Source organism: Phycodurus eques, chromosome 4 (assembly GCF_024500275.1).
Source record: "Phycodurus eques isolate BA_2022a chromosome 4, UOR_Pequ_1.1, whole genome shotgun sequence".
In the NCBI taxonomy this organism is placed as follows: domain Eukaryota; kingdom Metazoa; phylum Chordata; class Actinopteri; order Syngnathiformes; family Syngnathidae; genus Phycodurus; species Phycodurus eques.
The window spans coordinates 23,336,376-23,357,987 of record NC_084528.1 but is presented as its reverse complement, the minus strand read 5'-3'; the positions used below and the strand labels follow the sequence as shown (position 1 = coordinate 23,357,987).

At 39.3% G+C, this 21,612-nt stretch overlaps 1 protein-coding gene across 1 annotated transcript; it reads right to left on the bottom strand.

Moving 5' to 3' along the window:
* Nucleotides 1-2,049: 2,049 nt before the first annotated feature.
* prdm1a (PR domain containing 1a, with ZNF domain) lies at nucleotides 2,050-15,007 on the bottom strand. Its single transcript, XM_061674713.1, is given in 8 exon segments — nucleotides 2,050-4,243; nucleotides 5,368-5,496; nucleotides 6,330-7,032; nucleotides 7,034-7,256; nucleotides 8,300-8,552; nucleotides 9,039-9,158; nucleotides 11,356-11,697; nucleotides 14,840-15,007. Coding segments are annotated over 8 exon segments (2,250 nt in total). The 5' UTR covers nucleotides 14,867-15,007; the 3' UTR covers nucleotides 2,050-3,790.
* Between the last annotated feature and the right edge of the window lie 6,605 nt (nucleotides 15,008-21,612).

Sequence of the window (21,612 nt, the reverse complement as noted above, 5' to 3'; positions counted from 1 at the left end):
CCGCCTCTCACCCAAAGTCAGCTGGGATAGGATCAAGCTCACCTGATGAGGAGATGGCTATAGAAAATGGATGGATATTTTTTTTTTTTTTTTTTTTTACATTTTCCTTATTTTTCTTTTGCATTTTCCATCCATCCATTTTCATCACCGCTAATCTTAGTAAGGTCGTGGGGCACTGGAGCCTATCCCAGCTGACTTCGGGCGAAAGGCAGAGTACACCCTGAACTGGTCGCCAGTCAGTCGCAAGGCACATATAGACACGGACAATCATTCACACTCACATTCACAACGTCACTGAGTGGGAACTGAACCCACGCTGCCTGCACCAAAGTCAGGCGAGTGTACCACTACACCATCAGTGACCTTTTGCATTTTCCATACATGCAAATCAGTCACCTTTTGGCGAAATTCGCCGTTTTGAACTCAAAATAAGTCGTTAGATTCGCCTTATTAATATTTCCACTTTTTTTGTTTTGTTTTGCAAAGGTGATTTTACACCATTTGATGGTGACTTGTCTTCCATGTTGTCACCTTGATAGAGCAAACAGGAAGTAGTTGCACGCATCCTTTAGTACCGAGCATCACCAACAGTCCCTGACAAGATGTTTTCTGCATGGCGTGTTCAGAAGGTAGGTGCTATCGGTGCGAGTGTGATTGTGAATGCTTGTTGGTCTGTATGTGCGCTGAGATTGACTGGCGACCAGTCCTGGGTGTACCCTATTTCGCTTGTTTCAAAAGTCACACACACTCCAGCGCATCCACATGTGAAGATGGGTTTTCGTGATGAAAAAGAACACTAGCAATACGATATGTGATTGTCGTATAAGTTTCGGCATGTCATCGCGCGGGATGATGAAAGCGCTCAGTCGCAGCCTCGGGGGGGGGTTGTCGGCAGGTCCATTTCCTGCCGCTCGCTTGAAGCTGGACACCAAAAGCAACATAAACGTTGACGACTTTCTTCTTCCTGCCTCGTAATAAAAAGTCAATTGTGAAGACGAGCGAATGCAAAGTGAGCAGTCAGCAAACCGGGAAGCAGACAGCTGGAGCTCATACTTACTGTATTATTATTATTATTATCTTGAATACATTCATGACTCATATGTTGCCATACAGCCTGACAAGACAGATAGTTGTTCATTTTCTTGTAAAAATAGTTTGACTTTTTTCAAAGGAGTTTTAAAGATGCCGCAGGCAGTTACGTGTTTTAATATAAAATATATAATATGTTTTATATATATATATATATTTATTTATTTATCCTTGTTAGGGTCGCGGGGTGCTGGAGCCTATCCCAGCTGGCTTCGGGCGGGAGGCGGGGTACACCCTGAACCGGTTGCCAGCCAATCGCAGGGCACATAGAAACAAACAACCGTTCGTACTCACATTCACACCGACGGGCAAATTAGAGTCCTCAACTTACCTACCACGCATGTTGTTGGGGTGCGGGAGGAAACCGGAGTGCCTGGAGAAAACCCACCCAGGCACGGGGAGAACATGCAAACTCCACACACACACACACACATATATATAGTATTTTTTACAACTGCCACAGTTAGTTTGTTCATCACTTTGGTGCAGATCGTTCTCAAGAAATATCCATTACAATACTAAGAAACTATAGCGGCAGCTTAAAAATTCCACTGTGACACATTCAAACTGTTCCGGCATAAAAGGGATACAGATCCTCCATTCTGCTTAACCTAACAGCCGAACAAGACCTTTTTATTAATTAGTAAAAATTATGAATATAAAATCGAACACAATTCTAATGAATATGCACATATATTTATAATATGTAAGTATAAATGTAATAGTGTATATTCAATATTGTATTTGATACATATTGATATCATTTACTACTAAAAATAGTACGCTAATGCTGACAATTATTATTTATTCTACATGAAATTTGACATTTTTTTTCTCATTTTAAGGAAAACTATTAAAGTGAGTGAACTTTTTTTTCCCTTCAATTTCTAAGTGAAAGTGTACAATTTGTTCCTTGTATTTGTTCTTGTAGACGTGAATAACAAAGCGCCAGTTTTGGGATTAAAAGCAGTGAATATTTATAATTCTCAAAATAATTTACACATTTGGACATTTTTGCACATAAATTAAACAATTTGTAAACCAACCAGCATGTAAACACAGACGCACACACAGTTTGTGAAGTTTAAAGCTCGACGAACAACAAGACGAGACACTTTTTGGTCAAAGAGGAAGATGCGAAAGGGGGCGGGGCCAGTGCATAAGAAAGGTGGTTGGGGGAGAGGCTCGGAACAAAAATTAAATCAAAAGTCCCTTGATTTCTTTTTCACATTCTTCCTGCTTTGGGCGCTTGCAGTTTGGAAGTCCAGTCAACTTTGGTTTGGAGCGTCACACATGGACAGTGTTGTTATTGAGAGCAAATTTAAAAAAAAAAACGTGAATAGAAGAGTAAAACAAAATTTTTAAAAGTTACAATTGAAGTAAAATAAATATTTTTTAAAAATGAAAATAAAATAAATTTAAATTTATTAAAATGGAAAAAATAAATATAAAAAGTAAAAACCAATGAAAACTAAGAATACAATTTTAAAAAATGGATGAATAAAATGCTTTAAAACTATAATTAAAGCTGAAACAAAAGTAAAATAAAATGAAAAGATGAAAATTAAGAAAACTATTTAAATTGATGAAAAAATAAACAAAAATATTCCAAATGAAAAATAAGAATACATTTTTTTAAAAGGTTAGTGAATAAATAAAAGTACAAAATGAAAGTAAATAAAAGATGAAAACAAAATAAAGGATAAAATGAATTTAAAAAATTAAAAGTTAAATATTCAATCTAATAAAATTCCTTCTTCAAATTCTCCCTGGTTTGGATGTTTGCAGTTTTTAGTCCAGTCAACTTTTGTTTGGAGTGTCACACAAAGTGTTATTTATAATAAAATGAACATATTTAAAAGAAATTGTAAAATAAAATTAGAAATAGCATCAAAGTGAAAAATGAAAATAAAAATCAACAAATTAAAAAAAAGTAAAATTAAATTCAAATTAAATAATTGAAATGGAAATTAACAAGATGATTAAAATTAATTAAAAAAATAAAGTAAAAATAAATTAAATAACAAAATCTCTTCAAATTGTTGCTACTTTGGACGTTTACAGTTTAGAAATCTGGTCAACTTTGGTTTTGAGTGTCACATCCGCATCACTGACAATGTCTATAATTCATTGCAAATAAAATAACAATACAAGTAAAATGACGTAAATTTCATATGAAAAACAAATTAAATAAAATAAAATCAAAGTCCCTTCTTCACATTCTTCCTGCATTTTGCATTCTGGAAGTCCATGCAGTCAACTTTGGTTTTGAGCGTCAAGTCCACATCACTGACAGTGTCATCAGTATTATAACTAAAACAATGACAAAACAGGTGCTACATGTTGACCAGCTGCACTCCACTTTCATTTCTTCTTCTTCAAGTAGCCAAAGAGCAAATAAATAGAAAAAAAAATTCCGTCTTCAGCCTTTCCCTTGACACACGCGCACTCTCACATGTACTCCCACATGCACTCTGAGGTAACTGTTGTAACACACACACTTGCCCTTTGTTCCTGTCATTTAAATTAAGTGGTAAAGGGACACAGACAAAATTGTGGAATCATTCTTGTAAACCCTGAAGAATGTTCTGGAAACATCATCTAATAAATTAAAAGTGTGGAAATGGAGACCTTAGGAGGGTGATTGTCAAATTTGAGCCCTGAGTAGCGAGTCCCTGAAGTGGTCCCCACCTCGCCTCCCTCACACATCTGCCTCCTGTTTGACGGCAAGTCCGCGCCGCACCTTGATGACCGAAGACTGGCGCCACCCGGCCCCCAGAACCTGCTTCTCTAAGACGGCGTCCAACTCTGCTCCGCCTTGGAGCCTCTCCAGTTGCTCAGCATGCTCGCTCATGTCGAAGCGTTCGATTTCCTCGTTGGCGCGTTGGACTTCATCGGCGGCGATGTGGTGGGGAGCAGTGGCCGGGCAGTAGCCCTTGAGGTGAAGCCGTAGGCTGCACAGGTGGATGTAGTGGCGATGGCACTGCGAGCACTTGTGGGGGCGCTCGCGGGAGTGCAGGCGCTTATGGAGCTTGAGGTGTACAAACTGCGTGAACTTGGCCGGGCACAGCTTGCAGTGGTACGGCTTCTCGCCCGAGTGGAGGCGCAGGTGGGTCTTCAGGTTGCTGGTGCTGCTGAAGCGCTTGTGGCACACCTGATGCACAAAAAAATGGGATTGATGATAAACTTCCTCACTGATTTTCACTTGGGGAAAAGGTAAGAGGCAGCACAGTGGGCGACTGATGAGCACATCTGCCTCACAGTTCTGAGGACCAACCCGGGTTCAAATCCGGCCTCGCCTGTGTGTAGTTTGCATGTTCTCCCCGTGCCTGCGTGGGTTTTCTCTGGGTACTCCGGTTTCCTCCCACATCCCAAAAACATGCATGGTAGGTTAATTGAAGACTCTAAATCGCACGTAGGTGTGAATGGGAGTGCGAATGGTTGTTTGTTTATATGTACCCCGCCTTTTGCCCAGAGTCAAAAGCTGGGACCAGTGAGGATAAGCGGTATGGAAAATGGATGGATGGACGGAAAAGGTAGGACATGGGACAATTTGTTCTGTGACCACACTTGTACAGTAAATCAACACAATGAATGGAAATGCCACTAATCCATTCATTCCAGCCCTGCAAAAAAAACTTATTGCATTTATGAATAAGAAAAATAGCACTCTACAGTATTTTACGTTATAAAAATAACATAATTAAAAAAGTAAAAAAATTTAACAGTTTGTTTCAAGATTTTATTCTCCAACGCCAATTGACATTGGGCTCCTTCAGGTGTGTGTACTTTGGACACCAGGGGGCAGTATAGTCCAGACATACATAAAACACGAAGAAGAGTTTCGCAACTCAGTATGCTGCAGTAATATCAATCATATTACTATAGAATAGAATACCATGCTAATAAAACTGGCCAACATTTTTCTATAATCTATTTTGGTTTAGGTATACATGTATGGATCCAGGATTTTTGAAAATATACCCATATATATTCATACATATATATATATATATATATATATATATATATATATATATATATATATATACATATACACACACATATACTTACATGCATACATTATATATATATATATATATATATATATATATATATAAGTACATCTATATATAAGTACTACAATGTACAGTGAACCCCCGCTGTCTTTATATTTGACATGCCCTTTCAATTGTTATAATATAGTATATAATGATTTAAGGGAACATTTCTTAAAATCTAAAATCTTTGTTTTTTTTTTAAATCAAAGAGCCTCACCTGGCACTCGTGCGGTTTCTCTCCCGTATGGACAAGGTAGTGTTTCTGCAGGTGGGCGAGCTGTGTGAAGCCCTTGTTGCACGTCTGACACTTGAACGGTCGCTCGCCGCTGTGGACACGGAGGTGGACCTTCACAACAGAAAAGTGGCGGTCAGAAAATCACACGAGGTGGGTTTAAGTGACATACAGGTATGTGCAAGTCATAAGTAAGTCTCAAGTCTTAACCTTCAAGTTTCAAGTAAGTCCCAAGTTATTGTGATAAATTTCAAGCAACTCAAGTGGAATCCCTGCTAAATTCCAAGCAATTTCATATACTGATCAGTCACAGCATATATTCGCACATTAGTCAGTGTAGTATGTGTAGGTGACTTTGAAAATGCAGAACCGTGAATATGCTGGGGGTCACTGTACATAATTGTCTTCTCAAATGCATATGAAGCTTGAAGCCCAGTTCAAATGGTACACTATCTTGAAAATGCAGATTTGCAAATGTAGTTCAAGTTTAAGTCTCATGAATACCAAGTCATAGGCAAGGCGAGACTTTTACAAGTTTTAACCAAGCCAAGTCCTAAAATTTGCAACTTAAGTCTGACTCGAGTCAAGTCAATTCTCATGAATACCAAGTCAAAGTCAAATCAAGACTTTTACAAGTTTTAGACAAGCCAAGTTCTAAAATTGGCAACTTAAGTCTGATTTGAGTCATGTCAATTCTCATGAATACCAAGTCAAGTCAAGACTCACAAATTTTAGCTTAACCAAGTCCTAAAATTTGCGACTTAAGTCTGACTTTAGTTAAGTCTCATGAATACCAAGTCAAAGTCAAGACTTTAACAAGTTTTAGCTCAGTCAAGTCCTAAAACTGAAGACTTAAGTCTGACTCAAGTCACGTCATGTGACAGTATGAGAAACATGAAGTGGGGATTCGGTGCCCCTCATAGGGGAACCTGATTCAGAGGACTCACCTTGAGATTGGAAAGCTGTCCGAAAGTCTTGGTGCACACATTGCACTCATACTTGATTTTCCCATTGTGCTTCTTGAGCGGGTAGGGCAGCGCTTTGTACCCGGCAGAGCCAACACCCCGCTTCACCTTCACCAGGTTCACCGCCTCTTCGTCCGAGTCGCACAGCTTGGTGGGCGCCCGCTCACCGGGAACCCCCGGAGCGGGGGATCCGGTAGACGGGGAGTGGTGACCGGCGTAAGGGCGGTGCGCGGTCGCCTTGTCCTTGAGGGAGGCGGCTGCCGAGAAGGCGCTAGTGGGCGCCGGTAGGAGGAAGTCCCGGGATGGATGGGTGGCGTCTGACATCAGGAAACGCCGCCCTGCCACGTCTGAGGGTAGGAGGGGCACGTGGGGGGGCAGGTAAAGTGGGTACATCCTGGGGTAGATTCCCCCCACGGTGGGGACACCGCCCCCAGGAAGCGCATAGTGATGCGGCAGGAGGTAGCGAGAGTAGGGCGCCCCTGGGGGGTAGAAGGACGACAGCGGGGCGGCGGACGGCGGAGAGTAGCTGGGATATGGCCCCAGTCCGCCCGGGTAGAAAGGCACGGACGGGCTTCCCTGGGGGCTGCTCTCCGGGCTGCTCCTCGCCGATGAGCTGGGCGTGGCCGACGACTGGTCGCCAGGGGAACGAGGGTAACCCAGGGCACCTGCTTTTAGGAACTCCTCGGGGGTTACCCCTAAGGGGCGGGTAGAGGGCACGTGGGTACAAGGGGCGCTCGGGGCTGTAGGCGAAACGCGAGCGAGTGGGCAGAGGGCGGCTAGGCTCGCTCTTGGGGACATCCCGCAGGATGGATAGTACACTGTGCTCCCGCTTGGGGGCCCGAGGGGTGGCGGAGGTGGGTGGCGATGGGTCAGACGCCTGATGCTGCTTCACCTCCAGCAGGGACCGTTCTGCAAGGACAGGAAAAGTCAAATCAATAGCGGTTTTGACGGATGTTTACTTTTGGGGAGATAAACGTGCATTAGCGCTCTTAAAGTGACACGCGCTTGATGGACGATGTGAGGGTCCGGACAGAAAGTCAGGTGTGTGTGCGTGTGTGTGTGTGTCACACACATTGTTAAAAGTGAGTAAGGTAAACACAGTAAGGTGTGTTCAACAAAAATACGCTTTACTGCCACTTTGCTGTAACCTCTTAAAACTGTTTTAACACCGGTTTAAATTAGATAAAACTGCTGTATATGAGCAAACACTGCTTTCCTGCTGCTTTATATTAGCTTGGGCTGCTCTCTCTCTCTCTCTCTCTCTCTCTCTCTCTCTCTCTCTCTCTCTCTCTCACACACACACACACACACACACACACACACACACACACACACTGGCGAGATGAAAGCGAAGATTAGCAACCCAAACCCTTAAAAGCTAGGACACGTCAGCTCGCTGCTAAATGGCCGCCATCTATTATGTGTGATACAATGTGTGTGTTACCCCCCTCGCACACACACAAACAGACACAAGTGGGGGAATGAGTAGTAAGGCGTCGGTGAGTAAACATGGAGGTTATCAGCTAGCCTTCCTCCTCCTCCTCCTCACAAACCTAAACAAACACGGCCACCATCTTGGAGATTTCAATCTGTCAGCGGCTCAGACAGGAAGTTCAAGAGGAGGAGCAAGGGGGGGCCAATGGGGGCAGGGGGACTCCCTTCTGTTCTTTTTAAGTGATAAATCACACACGCACACAAATGCACCGAGGGCTGGATAGTCCGTTCAAGTGCTATCACTACAAAGATGCTAAGAGGAGAAAGTGTCATCACACAGACACACACTTGTTCATAAATGTGACAAGTGGTCAGTCTGGCACATCCTTAATGACATTTTAAGCCACTAACCTGCCAAAGAAGGTGGTTTTATATGAGCGAATTCACCTTTACTGCTGCTTTATATTAGCTAACACTGCTCTACTGCTGCTTTGTGATGTCAATCAAGCGCTACTTACTGAGCTTCTGCATCATGAGGTCCCCTGATGGCGGGTAGTGTAGTCTGCGTGCGTAGTCATGGCAGTACCACACCAGGAGCTCAGCCCCGGCCGGCACGGGCCTGGCGGTGTAGAAGTAAACGTCCAAGCCGTTCTGGCACGCCGCCACGTTCTGCTCGGCCACCGAGTGGGCCGGGTTAACGTAGCGCATCCAGTTGGAGCGAGATTCGTCCAGACCGTCCACAAAATGGTGGAAGTCGCCATCGGCGTAGATCTGAAGCCAGGAAGGAAACAACATGTTAAGCTTTGTGTTAGCTAAGGTTGCTTTACAGCTGTATCATATGAGCTAAAGCTTCTATTAACACTGCTTTCCGCTACTTTAACGCTGCTTTATATTGGCAAGCACTACTTTACGGCAGCTTTACATTCCCTAATACTGCTTTACTGCTGCTTTATACTGCGTCTTGTCTCGACTGTCCACAAAATGGTGAAATAAACAACACGCTTAGCTTCTTGACACACATGATGGCCAGGCAGAGGGGTAGAGAGTTTATTTCCTGGAAGTGACTAAGTGGGTCAACCCATCACAGTTGGGGACTTACGGGAAGCTTCCTGTGACATCACTTCCTTCCCCTCTCGCTTTCTCACACAGCCAGAGAGTTACACTTCCTGTGACAAAGGCGACGGCGGTGATATCACAGGAAGTGGTCCCCCTAGAGCCCTTTCATACTCACATACACACACACACGCACACACTCACCCGCCAGAAGTACTTGCGGTTGGCGTCTTTGGGCACGCTGTTGGCCGTGTAGATTTGGCCAACCAGGGGTCCGAAGCGGGTACCCTTGGGGATGTACTCCCGGCTGCATACGCCCACAACCTGCACACACACACAAGGGTACTTTTTAGTCGGCTTACTGAATAAAACAAAGCAGTAGAAGCTTTATTCAAAAATATTTTCATATTTATATTAGGTTCCAAATCATTTGGAAAAAGCTGTTTTTCCGTGATTTACAGTGAAAGAAATGTTGTTGATCATGAAGAATATTTTTTATATGTAGGCTACAGTATATTATGTCATCAACTAGAATATTAGCATCTATGTATAACCACCATGGCAACAGGAGATTTATTTATTTTCTTTTTTCAAAATGACTCAAAACGACACCGGCAGCACAGTGAGTGGTCTAGTGATTGCCACGTCTATCTGACAGTTCTGCTATTTCGACCCCCCTAAAAAAAACATCTCAGTAGGGTTGCGGTCAGGGGATGGTGGTGGCCACAATATGAGTCTCCATCCCCCTACACCCATAGCAGTTAAAGATTCTGTAATATGTTTGCAGTGTGATGGGGTGCATTGTTCTTCTCCTTCTACCATGGCAGGAAATGTTCATTTAGAAACTCATTGTGACACCTTCCATATCACTCCCTAAGATGGCAGCCGAAAATATCCCTCCACCATTGCTTTTGTTGGGACATCGAGGCCATCCACCAAACTTGCGACTCCAGATTTCAATTACCTGCTTGCTGCTCTCTACATTCAAAAACAGTAACTGTCATTAATGTGCCGTTAATGTAATGAACCCATTTCACACAAATGATTTTACAGCGTGATGATTTTTCATGACGATAACACAGTTGTTCCAATCCATCGGACTTTCACTTCTTGTTTGCTATCAGTGCTCAGCTTCCTTTTGATAACAAAGACCCTAATTAAATAATCCATACATAACACTTTTGAGCGGAAGGGAGATTTCAATGAGGGTGGGGGGGTCGGTTATTTATGCAATCGAGGTAACTCTTTCACCTTCGTTATTGACAAGATTCTTGGGAATGTCACAAAAGTGTGAAAGAGTTACAGGAATGTTTTTTTTTTTTTTTTTTAATTACCAGATGATGTAGCCTACAATAATTTAATGACTCCCTCTGCCTGTAGGTATGAAGTATTGCCAACACTATAAATATAAATAAAACCTTCTATAACACTGCTTTATATTAGTGAAAGCTGTTATACTGCTGTTTTATATTCACTAATACCGCTTCAATATTGATTTATTTTAGCTAGCACTAATTTATATTAACTAAGGCTGCTTTATACTAGGTAATACTGCTTTACTGCTGCTTTACATTAGCTAACACTACTTTAAAAGTGCTTTATATTAGAAAACACTGTTAATACTGCTTTACAGTACAAGCTAAGACTGTTTTATTGCTCACTAATGCGACTTTCACACTGCTTTCCGGTAGATACCACCGTTTGACTGCTGCTTATTATTAATTAACTAATACTGCTTTACTGCTCCTTTATATTAACTAACACTGCTTTTACGCTGTTTTAATGCTGCTTTGTATTAGCTTTATAGTAGCTGTCGCTGCTTTACTGTTGCTTTACATTAACTATTGCTGCTTTACTGTTCCTTCATATTACTTAACCCTGCTTTATATTAAATAAGGCTGCTTTACTGCTGCTTACTGTTGCCTAACAGTACTGCTTTAACTGTTTTTTGTTTTGTTTTAACCCAGGCTGCTTGAACTGTTCTTTTACATTAGCTAACACGCTGCTTTATGTTAATATAGTAATATAATATTGCTTTATTTCCGTTTTATATTAGCTAACTCTGCTTTTACCCTGCTTTAATGTTGCTTTGTATTAACTAGCGCTGCTGCAATTACTGCTACTACATATTACCTAAGGCTCCTTTACCTGAACTAATGCTGCTTGAGCCTTCTGCTCTTTCATATTAGACAATGCTCCTTTATATTAAATAAGGCTGCTTTATATTTGATAACACTGCTTGACTGCTGTTTTATATTAATAAATTTAACCAACATTGTTTTACTGTAGATTAGCTAACAGTACTTTTGCGCTGCTTTAACGCTGATTGACATAAACTAATGCTGCTTTACTGCCCCTTCATATTAGCTAAGGCTGCTTTACTCCAGCTTTACATGACCTGTGAATATTCTCAATGATCCAGTTCATTTTAAATTCGGGGCATTGAATCGATCGCATCTGGTTTACATGTTCAGCTTTACATGAGCTAGAAAGGTGTGTGTATGCCCACTGTGTGTCGTACCTCTTTTCCATCAGCTGTGTGTTTGAACATGAGGTTTCGGGGCAGTGAGGCGTGTGCCCTGATGCCGCCGGTGTTAGCAGCGTTAGCGTTAGCATCCCCCTCCAGTCCGGCCTCCCATGTGCTATCCTTGACAATGTACGTGCACTTCTCCTCAAACTCGGCCTCTGTCCAGCGAGTCATGTCAGCCTCATCCGCTGCCTCCATCGAGTCCATGTCCACGTCCGAGTCCGTCCGGACGCCGTCTGAGCTGATGGAGGCCATCTTGGCGGCATGGTGGGAGGCGTCCTGCTCCATGGTGTGCGCCCCCTCACTGGTCAACATGGCCGAGCTTTGAGAGGTCGCCTTGGAAACACACATGGGAGACAATTCACATTATTATGGGGGCTAGTACTTTCCCGAGGTTCTGGGACCATTTGGGACAGGGCTAGGGTGAAGTATCTATACTAGGGGGCCTCCAACAAGCATGAGAGTTTTATTTTTTTAACATATTAATCGTATAAACTTGGTAGGAGGAAGGCCCCAAATCAAATTCTGTTTAGGGCCCAGTTGGAACTGGTGTCTAAAGTGAGTTCTGGAATCATTTATTGGGGCCAAAAGAAGACCCTTCTTGGGTGGTAGTGTGTCAAGATGTTCAGGACATTTTGAGTAGGAACTAGTTTCTAAATGTATGGTGGTTGGTACTTTCCAGAGGTTCAGGAACCTTTTTGAACCCGGCTGGGTATTATATCCCAAGGAGCCCACATTTTGAGTGGGAACGAGTTTCTAAAAAGTTTTCTTGGGTCTTTGATCAAGGCCACCTGGAGACAATGCTAGGGTAGTTAGTATTTTAGGTTTTGTACTTTCTAGAGGTCCTGGAACCTTCTGGACCTGGGCTGGGTGTAGTATTTCAAGGCCCTACTAGCAGCGTTGCTACTTTCCAGATATACAGGAACCTTTTGGCTAAACATATCTGATTGGAATCTTGAAAAGTACCAAGAACGATAAGTTCCTGGGACTTTTATGTGGCTTTCAACAGAGATGAGACAAAAACACATGCAGAGTACAACACATAATTCATTTTAAGCTTCACAAAATTCACAAATAAAAATGAGTCATTTTTTAAAGAAATAACATGTTTTAGGCTAGGAAAAACAGACCTGACTGATTTAGTTTTTGATTTTCCGAAAAACACATGTGACCATAATGTGCTCCTTTGATGCATTTTGCTGATTACGACAATGCCGATTTTCATTTTCAAGTTAGTTTGATGTGAGTCAGACTCGGGAAGAAGATGAAGGAAGTAGGGAAGTAAAGAAGAAAGGAAGTTCCTGTGACGGAATACAACTAAATTTGGAAGCCTGGCGACTCAGCAGCAGCAGGATTGGCCTGAGGAGGAAGGTACGACAAAACTTTTCCATTCGGGGGGTCTCGGGAGCACAAACAACACGCACACACAATACACACACACAGAGCAATTATTCCCCACACAGTAAAACAACTACACACTTTCCATCAGTGACAGGCTAAACCACAAATAAAGCAATTTTTGAGTCAATAAATCGATCTACGAGTTTGTGCAGTTGTTCTGAACGCATGTCGCAGCAGCAGATGATGAACAGAAGATGCAAAAAACAAGAATATTACATTCAAAATGCTCAATTTGAATGGTAAACTATAATTATTATTCAAATTAAGCGAGCACACAAAGCACACCTTTTACAATTGCAATATCCGAAATAATGACACACAACTCCTATGCAAAATATTTCAGATAGAGTTTGCGTTAATTATTAAACAAATGAAGCAGAATTCCTTCTTGTGAGTAAAGTCGAATGGAATGAGTGAAACAAGCCAAATTGGGGGGGGGGGGGGGGGGGGAGTTCCAGTGACATCATGTTATGTAAAAATAAATGAGCAGCTATTTAAAGGCAATTTAATCACCTTAGTCACACTAAAGTTTCAGTTTGGTACTTCTTAATTTTGAATCTTTTTACAGAAGCACTAACTTTTGACTTTGCACATCATATACATGAAAGCATGACATAATATATATATATATATATGTCATTCAAAGTTTAAAAACACTAAAGCAGTCAATGTCTTTCTTTTTTGCAACGCACAACAGCACCAACAAATACAGAAAAATATATTTTAAAACTTCCAATTTGCACCTTAAAAACACCAATGTTTGCATTTTCAGTTGCTTATTTTTTTCTATTTTCACTGCATTGCAAGAAATCACATAACGCATAAAATGTGTCTTTAAAAATTGGAGATAGCTATTTTTTTCACAAGGGTGCACACAAAGCATTAAATAACATAAAGAATATTTATAAACACGCATAAAAGTCAAATTTAAGGTTTAAAATGAAGGTTTCCATTTTGATTTGCTTATTTTGTGTACTTTCAAAGCAGCACCCACTTTGTTCTTAGCCCAAAATAAACAGCGCACACAGCATGAAATCACAAGCAAAAAGCATATCTTTGAAAGACACTAAATCACATTTAAAGCTTAAAAACACTTAAGTAGGCTTTTTACCCAACTTCCTAATTTTGTCTATTTTCAAAGCAGTGCCGTATTTTATTCCAAGTCAAGAAAAAGGATTACAATATGAATCAAAGTATTTTTTAACTGGAAAACAGTCAAATTTAAGTCTCGAAATGCTAAATATTCGTTTTTTACTTCCCAATTGCATGCATTTTCTCAAAAGTACACATGAATTTCTACGAATACGAAAATGACCAAAAAGCGTGACAACAAATGTAGCCTTGAAAACTCTGTAGGCTTTTAAACTTTATAATTGTATGTGCTATACACCTTTTTCTTTTCCACAAACAAACAATCACATAAATAATGTACTTTTGAAATAAGCAAAGAAGTCAAATTTAAGCCCAATAACGCAAAAATATTCAGCAGTACACCGTTTATTGTCTACAGATTTTAAAAAAATGACCAAAAAGCATAAATAACATTTTTGGAAATCCATTTTTAGTCTTAAAAATACTAAAGTAGACTTTTTACTGCCTAATGTTGTGTACTAATTACAGCTCTACACATATTTCTTGCCCACAAAAAGCAAGGAAAGTTCCTTAAAACACACATTTTTATATATTTTTACGTCTCAATTGTGTGCATTTTCTCAGCAGTAAACACATATTTCTTGTCCACGAATAGAAAAATGCCCATAAAGCACAAATGACACCTGAAAAGTATTCTTTTTCAAGAAAGAACATTTCATTTTGCCCTTGAAAACACTAGGGTAGGCTTTTGACTTTCGTATTTTGTGCACTGTTGTACTATAGTGTTTTAAACAGGTAAAAAAAAAAAAAACAGTCACGTTTAAGCCTTGTTGGACTTTTTTGATTTGTTAATTGTGTCAGTTTTCAAAACAGTGCGCATTCAGCTCCCTGCCAGGAGTGAAACTTGCACAAAAGGCAGGAACATGAAACTTGCAAAGGTTAAGAAAAAGCACACAAATGTAAATAAAAAAGGGAAAGTATTCACCGTGTAGCTTTGGTCCCATCCACACATAAGGACGTCTGGTCAGGGACTCTCCGTGCGTGCGTGTGTGTGTGTGTGTGTGTGGGACAGGTGCACGCCGAGCTCTCCTCGCCGTGATACTCCGCGCTAGTCCTCACGTGTGTGTGCGCGCGTGTGTGTGCTGCCTTGGGCGCGCTGCGTTGGAGTGTGTGACACCCGGCGAGAGACTCTTGCTATGTTGCAAAGAGGGCCGGCCTCTGGGACGCACGGCCACGCCCCCTCAGAGGAAAAGCCACGCCTCTTGGAACCTGGGCCACGCCCCCGGGATGCATCACGCACACACACACGCGCACACTTAACTGACTTGTTTGCAAGCAAGAAGCTTTCACCTGAGGCAACACGCACACATACGCACACACACGCGCGCGCATAAAGTCATGTGAGCTAGAACTGTACAAAAGTAAATTTCTTTCATTTATTAATATGTCCTTGATACATTTAATGAAGTTGTGATTTCTGGGTTTGTTTTGTTTTATTATTTTTTTAAGTATGGATTTAATTGATTTTATTAGTAATTTTAGTCATTTTTAGTTTGGTTTGTTTGTTTGTTTTTCTTTTTTTCCCCTTGTATTTATGTCAAGTTGTGGTTTCTGGGTTTAATTGCATTTATTTTATTCTGTTAGATTTTTGTGTGTGTTGTATTGTTGTTGTTGTGTTGTATTGATTGTATATTCTTTTATTTTATTAGTTTGTTCTTGCTTTTCTGAGCAAGTCGTGGCTTCTGGGTTTCATTTTATTTTATTAGTTTTTAGTCGAAATGTATTATATTATTTGTATTTTAATCTTTTATTATTTTTTTTTTTTTGTTTATTAGTCTTTTGTCCAGTTGTGGTTTCTGGATTTAATTGAATTTATTTTATTCTGTTTGATTGTCTTTGTGTCATGTTGTATTCTTTATTGTATATTGTTTTATGTTATTAGTTTATTCTTGTTTTTTAATAAAAAATATTTTTTTTGGGGGGGGGGGCAAGTTGTGGTTTCTGGGTTTCAATTTGTTTTATTACTTTTATATAAATTTATTTATTGGTCTTATTTTATTTTATTTTATTTTTTTTGTAGTTTTTTTTGTTTACTAGTCATTTGTCAAGTTGTGGTTTCTCAATTCAATTTATTTTATTCTATTTGATTTTTTTATTGTCTTGTGTTGTATTTTCTTTATTTATTTTAGTTTATTTTATTGAATAACTCTGTTCTTGCTGTTTTTTTTTGTCAAGTTGTGTTTTCTGGTTTGTGTTTTATTTGATGTAGTTTTATTTTTATTGTGTTTCATTATTTTTATTGAACTGTGTTTTGCTTTACCTTATTAGTTTGTTCTTTTAATTTTTTTTCTGAAATTCTAATTTGCGTTTTTATTTTATTTCATTTTTTAAATTGTATTTTACAGTAGATCATTTAATTTTCTTGTGTTTCTTGTGTTTTTTCTTGTCGTTGTTTCTGGTTTTATATATTTTTTTATTCTAGTTTCTTTGATTGTATTAGTCCATCCATTTCAATTTATTTTTTTATTAGTGATTTGGAGTCAGCTTCAAAAGGATAAACTGCTCGTGTGTGTGTGTACGTGTGCGTGTGTGTGAGTGCCTGTGTGTGCGCGCGTGTGTTGGGTTGGAAGTGTTTAGTCACAGGCAGTGTGACAGGATGTCCCCTCTCTTCACCAGGAAAAAACACGCGGACGCACATACACACAATGACAGAGGCTGCCTGTAGGGGGCAACACTGGTCCTCGAGGCTTTTCTTCCACTTTGTCTGTCTTTGTTGTGCGCGTGCTATCGATTGTCACTTTGTTTCTTGCACTTTCTCCATTTTAAATGTAATTATTTTTTTTTAATCAAATATGCTCCCACACAGGTGTATGTTACTGAAAATTGTGACTTTAAAAGCAAAGCAAAGCAAATTTATTTATGTAGCACATTTCATACACAAGGTAACTCAATGTGCTTTACATGATTAAAAGCATTTAAAAACAAAGGTAAAAAAACAGCTTATAAACATTTAAAACAAAGAGAAACAAATAAAACAATTAAAACCACATAGAGTGCAAGAAATATTTAAAAGTGGAAATGCTCTACAAAGCATGGGAAAAAAGAAGAGTTTTTAACCTGGACTTAAAAACATGCACACTTGGGGCTGACGTCACTTCTGTTGGCAACTTCTTCCATTTGTGTGCAGCATAATAGCTAAACGCTGCTTCACCGTGTTTGCTTTGGACTCTGTGCTCCACTATTTGACCTGAGTCTGTCGCTCTCAGAGCCCTACTGGGTTTATAAGCCATTAGCATTTCATCCATGTATTCAGGACCTAAACCATTTCGTGATTTATAGACCAGTAGTAGAACTTTAAAATCTATTCTAAAGCTGACTGGAGGCCAGTGTAAAGATTTTAGAATTGGAGTAAAAAGAAAAGAAGGAAAACTATACAATTTGTGTACTTACATAAATGAGACATGAAAAGTGCACTGCCTTTTGACCAAAATGACGAATTTCCATGTATTAGTGTCATGTATATGCTTTTTACTTTCCAAGTTTTGAATTTTAATTTTAATTGGGGGAGGCGACATGTGAGGCCTTTGCAGTCAGAAGAAGGCCAGGAGTGGAAAAGTCACAACTGACCAGGTCGGCAAATAAGAATCTGCTCTAAATTGCCTAACCTGGATGGATAAAGGTTAAAAATAAATAAATAAACACTACAGCAATAATGGTAAATGAAAAGAAGGACATTGGGACTCACATTTACTCCTTTTTTATGTTATGTATGAAAGTTATTTTTTCATTGTCATACTGAAATGTTTAAATATAGTTTTTATTTTATTGTATTTAATTGTTTATTTCATTCCAGTCATGAGCCCTTTTTTTACTTTTCCTCTCCCTGGTTTTATTTTAATATATTTTGTATTGTTTTATTTCATGTTATTTTACTGTATTTTATGGTAGTTTATAAGTTCTTGTTTCTGGTTTTATTTTAGTGTATTGATCTGTTTTTGGATGTAATTTGTTATTTTTAAATAGTTTTTAAAATATTTTATTGTATTACTATACATTATTTTTGTTTCAATATTTTGCTGATGTTATTAACTTTTAATTTTAATTCTATTGTATTTTTTGCAGTTTATCTAACACATGAACACACCATGCACACGAATATTTGCATTCAAAATGCAAACGGAAATGGAAACCAGAAGTTTCCACAAAAAATAGAAAGGGCAGACTTGAGCAGTAAAATAAAAATAAAATCTAATACATCAAAACAAATAAATGATAATTACAGGAATTACATATAAAACAAGAATTGACATGACAAAATGAATACAGAGATAGAAAGGTAAAGATGATTAATTAATATAAAAACCTAAACCAGAACTTGAAATAAATAAAATGGAGACTGCTAAAGTACAATTAAAAATAAAAGTAAATAAATGAAATGATGTGAAAAATAATTAAACAAACAACAAAATAACTAACTAACTAAATAAATAAAATCAGAAAACAGAACTTGAAAAAAAGAAGGGACTACTTTATTGAAACCATAACTAATACTAGCAATAACAATCAAAATAATGTAGAAACCAGAATTTGCTCAACAGTCACGATAGAAATAAAGAATTGAAATAAAAAAACAAAATAAATTACAAAACCGAACTTGACAAACATTTAGAGAGACTACTGTCATAAAACTAAAAAAAAAAATAATGAACTTAAATCTCCTTAACATACACCACAAAAATACAAATAATAAATAGAAAAAGAAACCAAAACTTGACAAAAATAAAACAAAGAGACTACTTTAATAAAACTAAAACTGAAAATGAAATGTGATGAAAACTGAAATTCAAAAGACATGTAACAGTTTGCCTACCTTTAGGATTGTAGCTTAGAATTGTAACTATTATATAAATTATTACTAAAAGCTTCATCGTACATTTTGAACTCCTTGAAGTTTCTTCAAGGGTAAAATACCTTTTGACAAATTATATAATATACAACCTCAATTCCAATGAAATTGGGACTTTGTGTTAAACGTAAATAAAAACAGAATACAATGATTTTCAAATCATGTTCAACCTATATTTAATTGAATACACTATAAAGACAAGATATTTAATGTTCAGACTGATCAACTTTATTGGTTTCAGCAAATAATCATTAACTTGGAATTTTATGGCTGCAACACGTTCCAAAAAAGCTGGGACAGGATCATGTTTACCACTCTGTTACATCACCTTTTCTTTTAACAACATTCAATAAACGTTTGGGAACTGAGGACACTAATTGTTGAAGCTTTGTAGGTGGAATTCTTTCTCATTCTTGCTTGATGTACAGCTTCAGCTGTTCAACATTCCGGGGTCTCCGTTGGCGTATTTTACGCTTCATAATGTGCCACACATTTTCAATGGGAGACAGGTCTGGACTGCAGGCAGGTCAGTGGAGTACCCGCACTCTTTTACTACGAAGCCAGACTGTTGTAACACGTGCAGAATGTGATTTGGCATTGTCTTGCTGAAATAACCAGGGTCGGCCATGAAAAAGACGTTGCTTGGATGGCAGCATATGTTTCTCCAAAACCTGTATGTACATTTCAGCATTTAATGGTGCCTTCACAGATGTGTAAGTTATCCACGCCATTGGCACTAACACAGCCCCATACCATCACAGATGCTGGCTTTTGAACTTTGCGTCCATAACAGTCCGGATGGTTCTTTTCCTCTTTGGCCCGGAGGACACGACGTCCACAATTTCCAAAAACAATTTTAAATGTGGTCTCGTCGGACCACAGAACACTTTGCATCAGTCCATCTTAGATGCGCTCGGGCCCAGAGAAGCCGGCGGCGTTTCTGGGTGTTGTTGATAAATGGCTTTTGCTTTGCTTTAGAGTTTCAAGTTGCACTTACAGATGTAGCGCCGAACTGTATTTACTGACATTGGTTTTCTGAAGTGTTCCTGAGCCCATGTGGTGATATCCTTTAGACATTGATGTCGGTTTTTGATGCAGTGCCGCCTGAGGGATCGAAGGTCACGGGCATTGAATGTTGGTTTTCGGCCTTGCCGCTTACATGCAGTTATTTCTCTAGATTCTCTGAAACGTTTGATGATATTATGGACCGTAGATGATGAAATCCCTAAATTCCTTGCAATTGTACATTGAGGAACATTGTTCTTAAACTGTTTGACTATTTTCTCACGCACTTGTTCACAAACCTCACCTCATCTTTGCTTGTGAATGACTCCTTTTATACCCAATCATGGTATCCACCTGTTCTCAATTTGCCTGTTCACCTGTGGTATGTTCCAAACAGGTGTTTGATGAGCATTCCTCAACTTTCTCACTCTTTTTTGCCACCTGTCCCAGCTTTTTTGTAACGTGTTGCAGCCATAAAATTCCAAGTTAATAATTATTTGCTAAAAACAATAAATCAGTTTGAACATTAAATATCTTGTCTTTGTAGTGTATTCAATTAAATATAGGTTGAACATGATTTGCAAATCATTGTAATCTGTTTTTATTTAAGTTTAACACAACATCCCAACTTCATTGGAATTGGGGTTGTATATAATGTTGCAAAGATTCAAATCCATCCATCCATTTTGTTTACCGCTTATCCTCACTAGGGTCGCGGGCTGCTGGAGCCTGTCCCACCTATCTTCGGGCGGGAGGCGGGGTACACCCTGAACTGGTCGCCAGCCAATCGCAAGGCACATAGAAACAAACAACCATTCGCACTCACATTCACACCTACCGGCAATGTCTCTTCAATCAACCTACAACGGGATGTGGGAGGAAACCGGAGTGCCCGGAGAAAACCCACCCAGGCAGGGGGAGAACATACAAACTCCACAGAGTTGGGGCCCCGGATTTGAACCCCGGTCCCCAGAACTGTGAGGCCGACGTGCTAACCAGTCACTCACCGTGCCGGCCAAAATTCAAATCATAATTTTAAATTAAATTAAAGTCAACAACAACAACAAAAAAAGTCATTCCAAACAAACAAAAACAATGTGGACAGAACTGCAGATGACTTCCAGAATGAGAAAATTGAGATGAAACACAAATTATTCCCATAATTAACCAGCATGTGTGTGTGATGAAGAGTGACCACGAGGAGAAGAAAACAATTACGAAAAAGAAGAAGACACAGTCAGCTTCCTCCTCATCCTCCTCTTCCTTTTCTTTCTCCCTGGCTGGCTGGATGGTGACAGAAGGTCTGACCACATCAATGGCTGCCTACTGCTTCCTGCCCCAACACACACACACACACACACACACACACACACACACACACACAGTTGCAGATGTGTCCACAGCTGTTGGCCAGCAGAACAGAAGATGCTAGCATGTTTGCTAACGATAGCATGTATGAATGCACACACAAACACACACACACATGTACACTCATGTGCACATTTGTACATGCAAACATATCACTATTCCAAGGTATAGTTTTGCTTCAAATGAACACGTCAACATGCAAATAAACTGTAAATGTTAGCTATTAGCTACCAAAATGCTAATGGTAGCCTTTAGCTGTTCATTAACATACAGCATAACCTTGGTCATATAACATAAACACACATATAAACTTGATAGTGTTTAGCTATTAGCCACCAATCATACTAGTGGATATATAACAATAGCCACTTTGAGGGAACATAACAACAATAAACATGTTAGCCATTAGCTGGCAAACATGCTATTGAGCTACTTCATAATGTTGAACAACATGCAGAGAAACTTATCCTTTAGCTGCT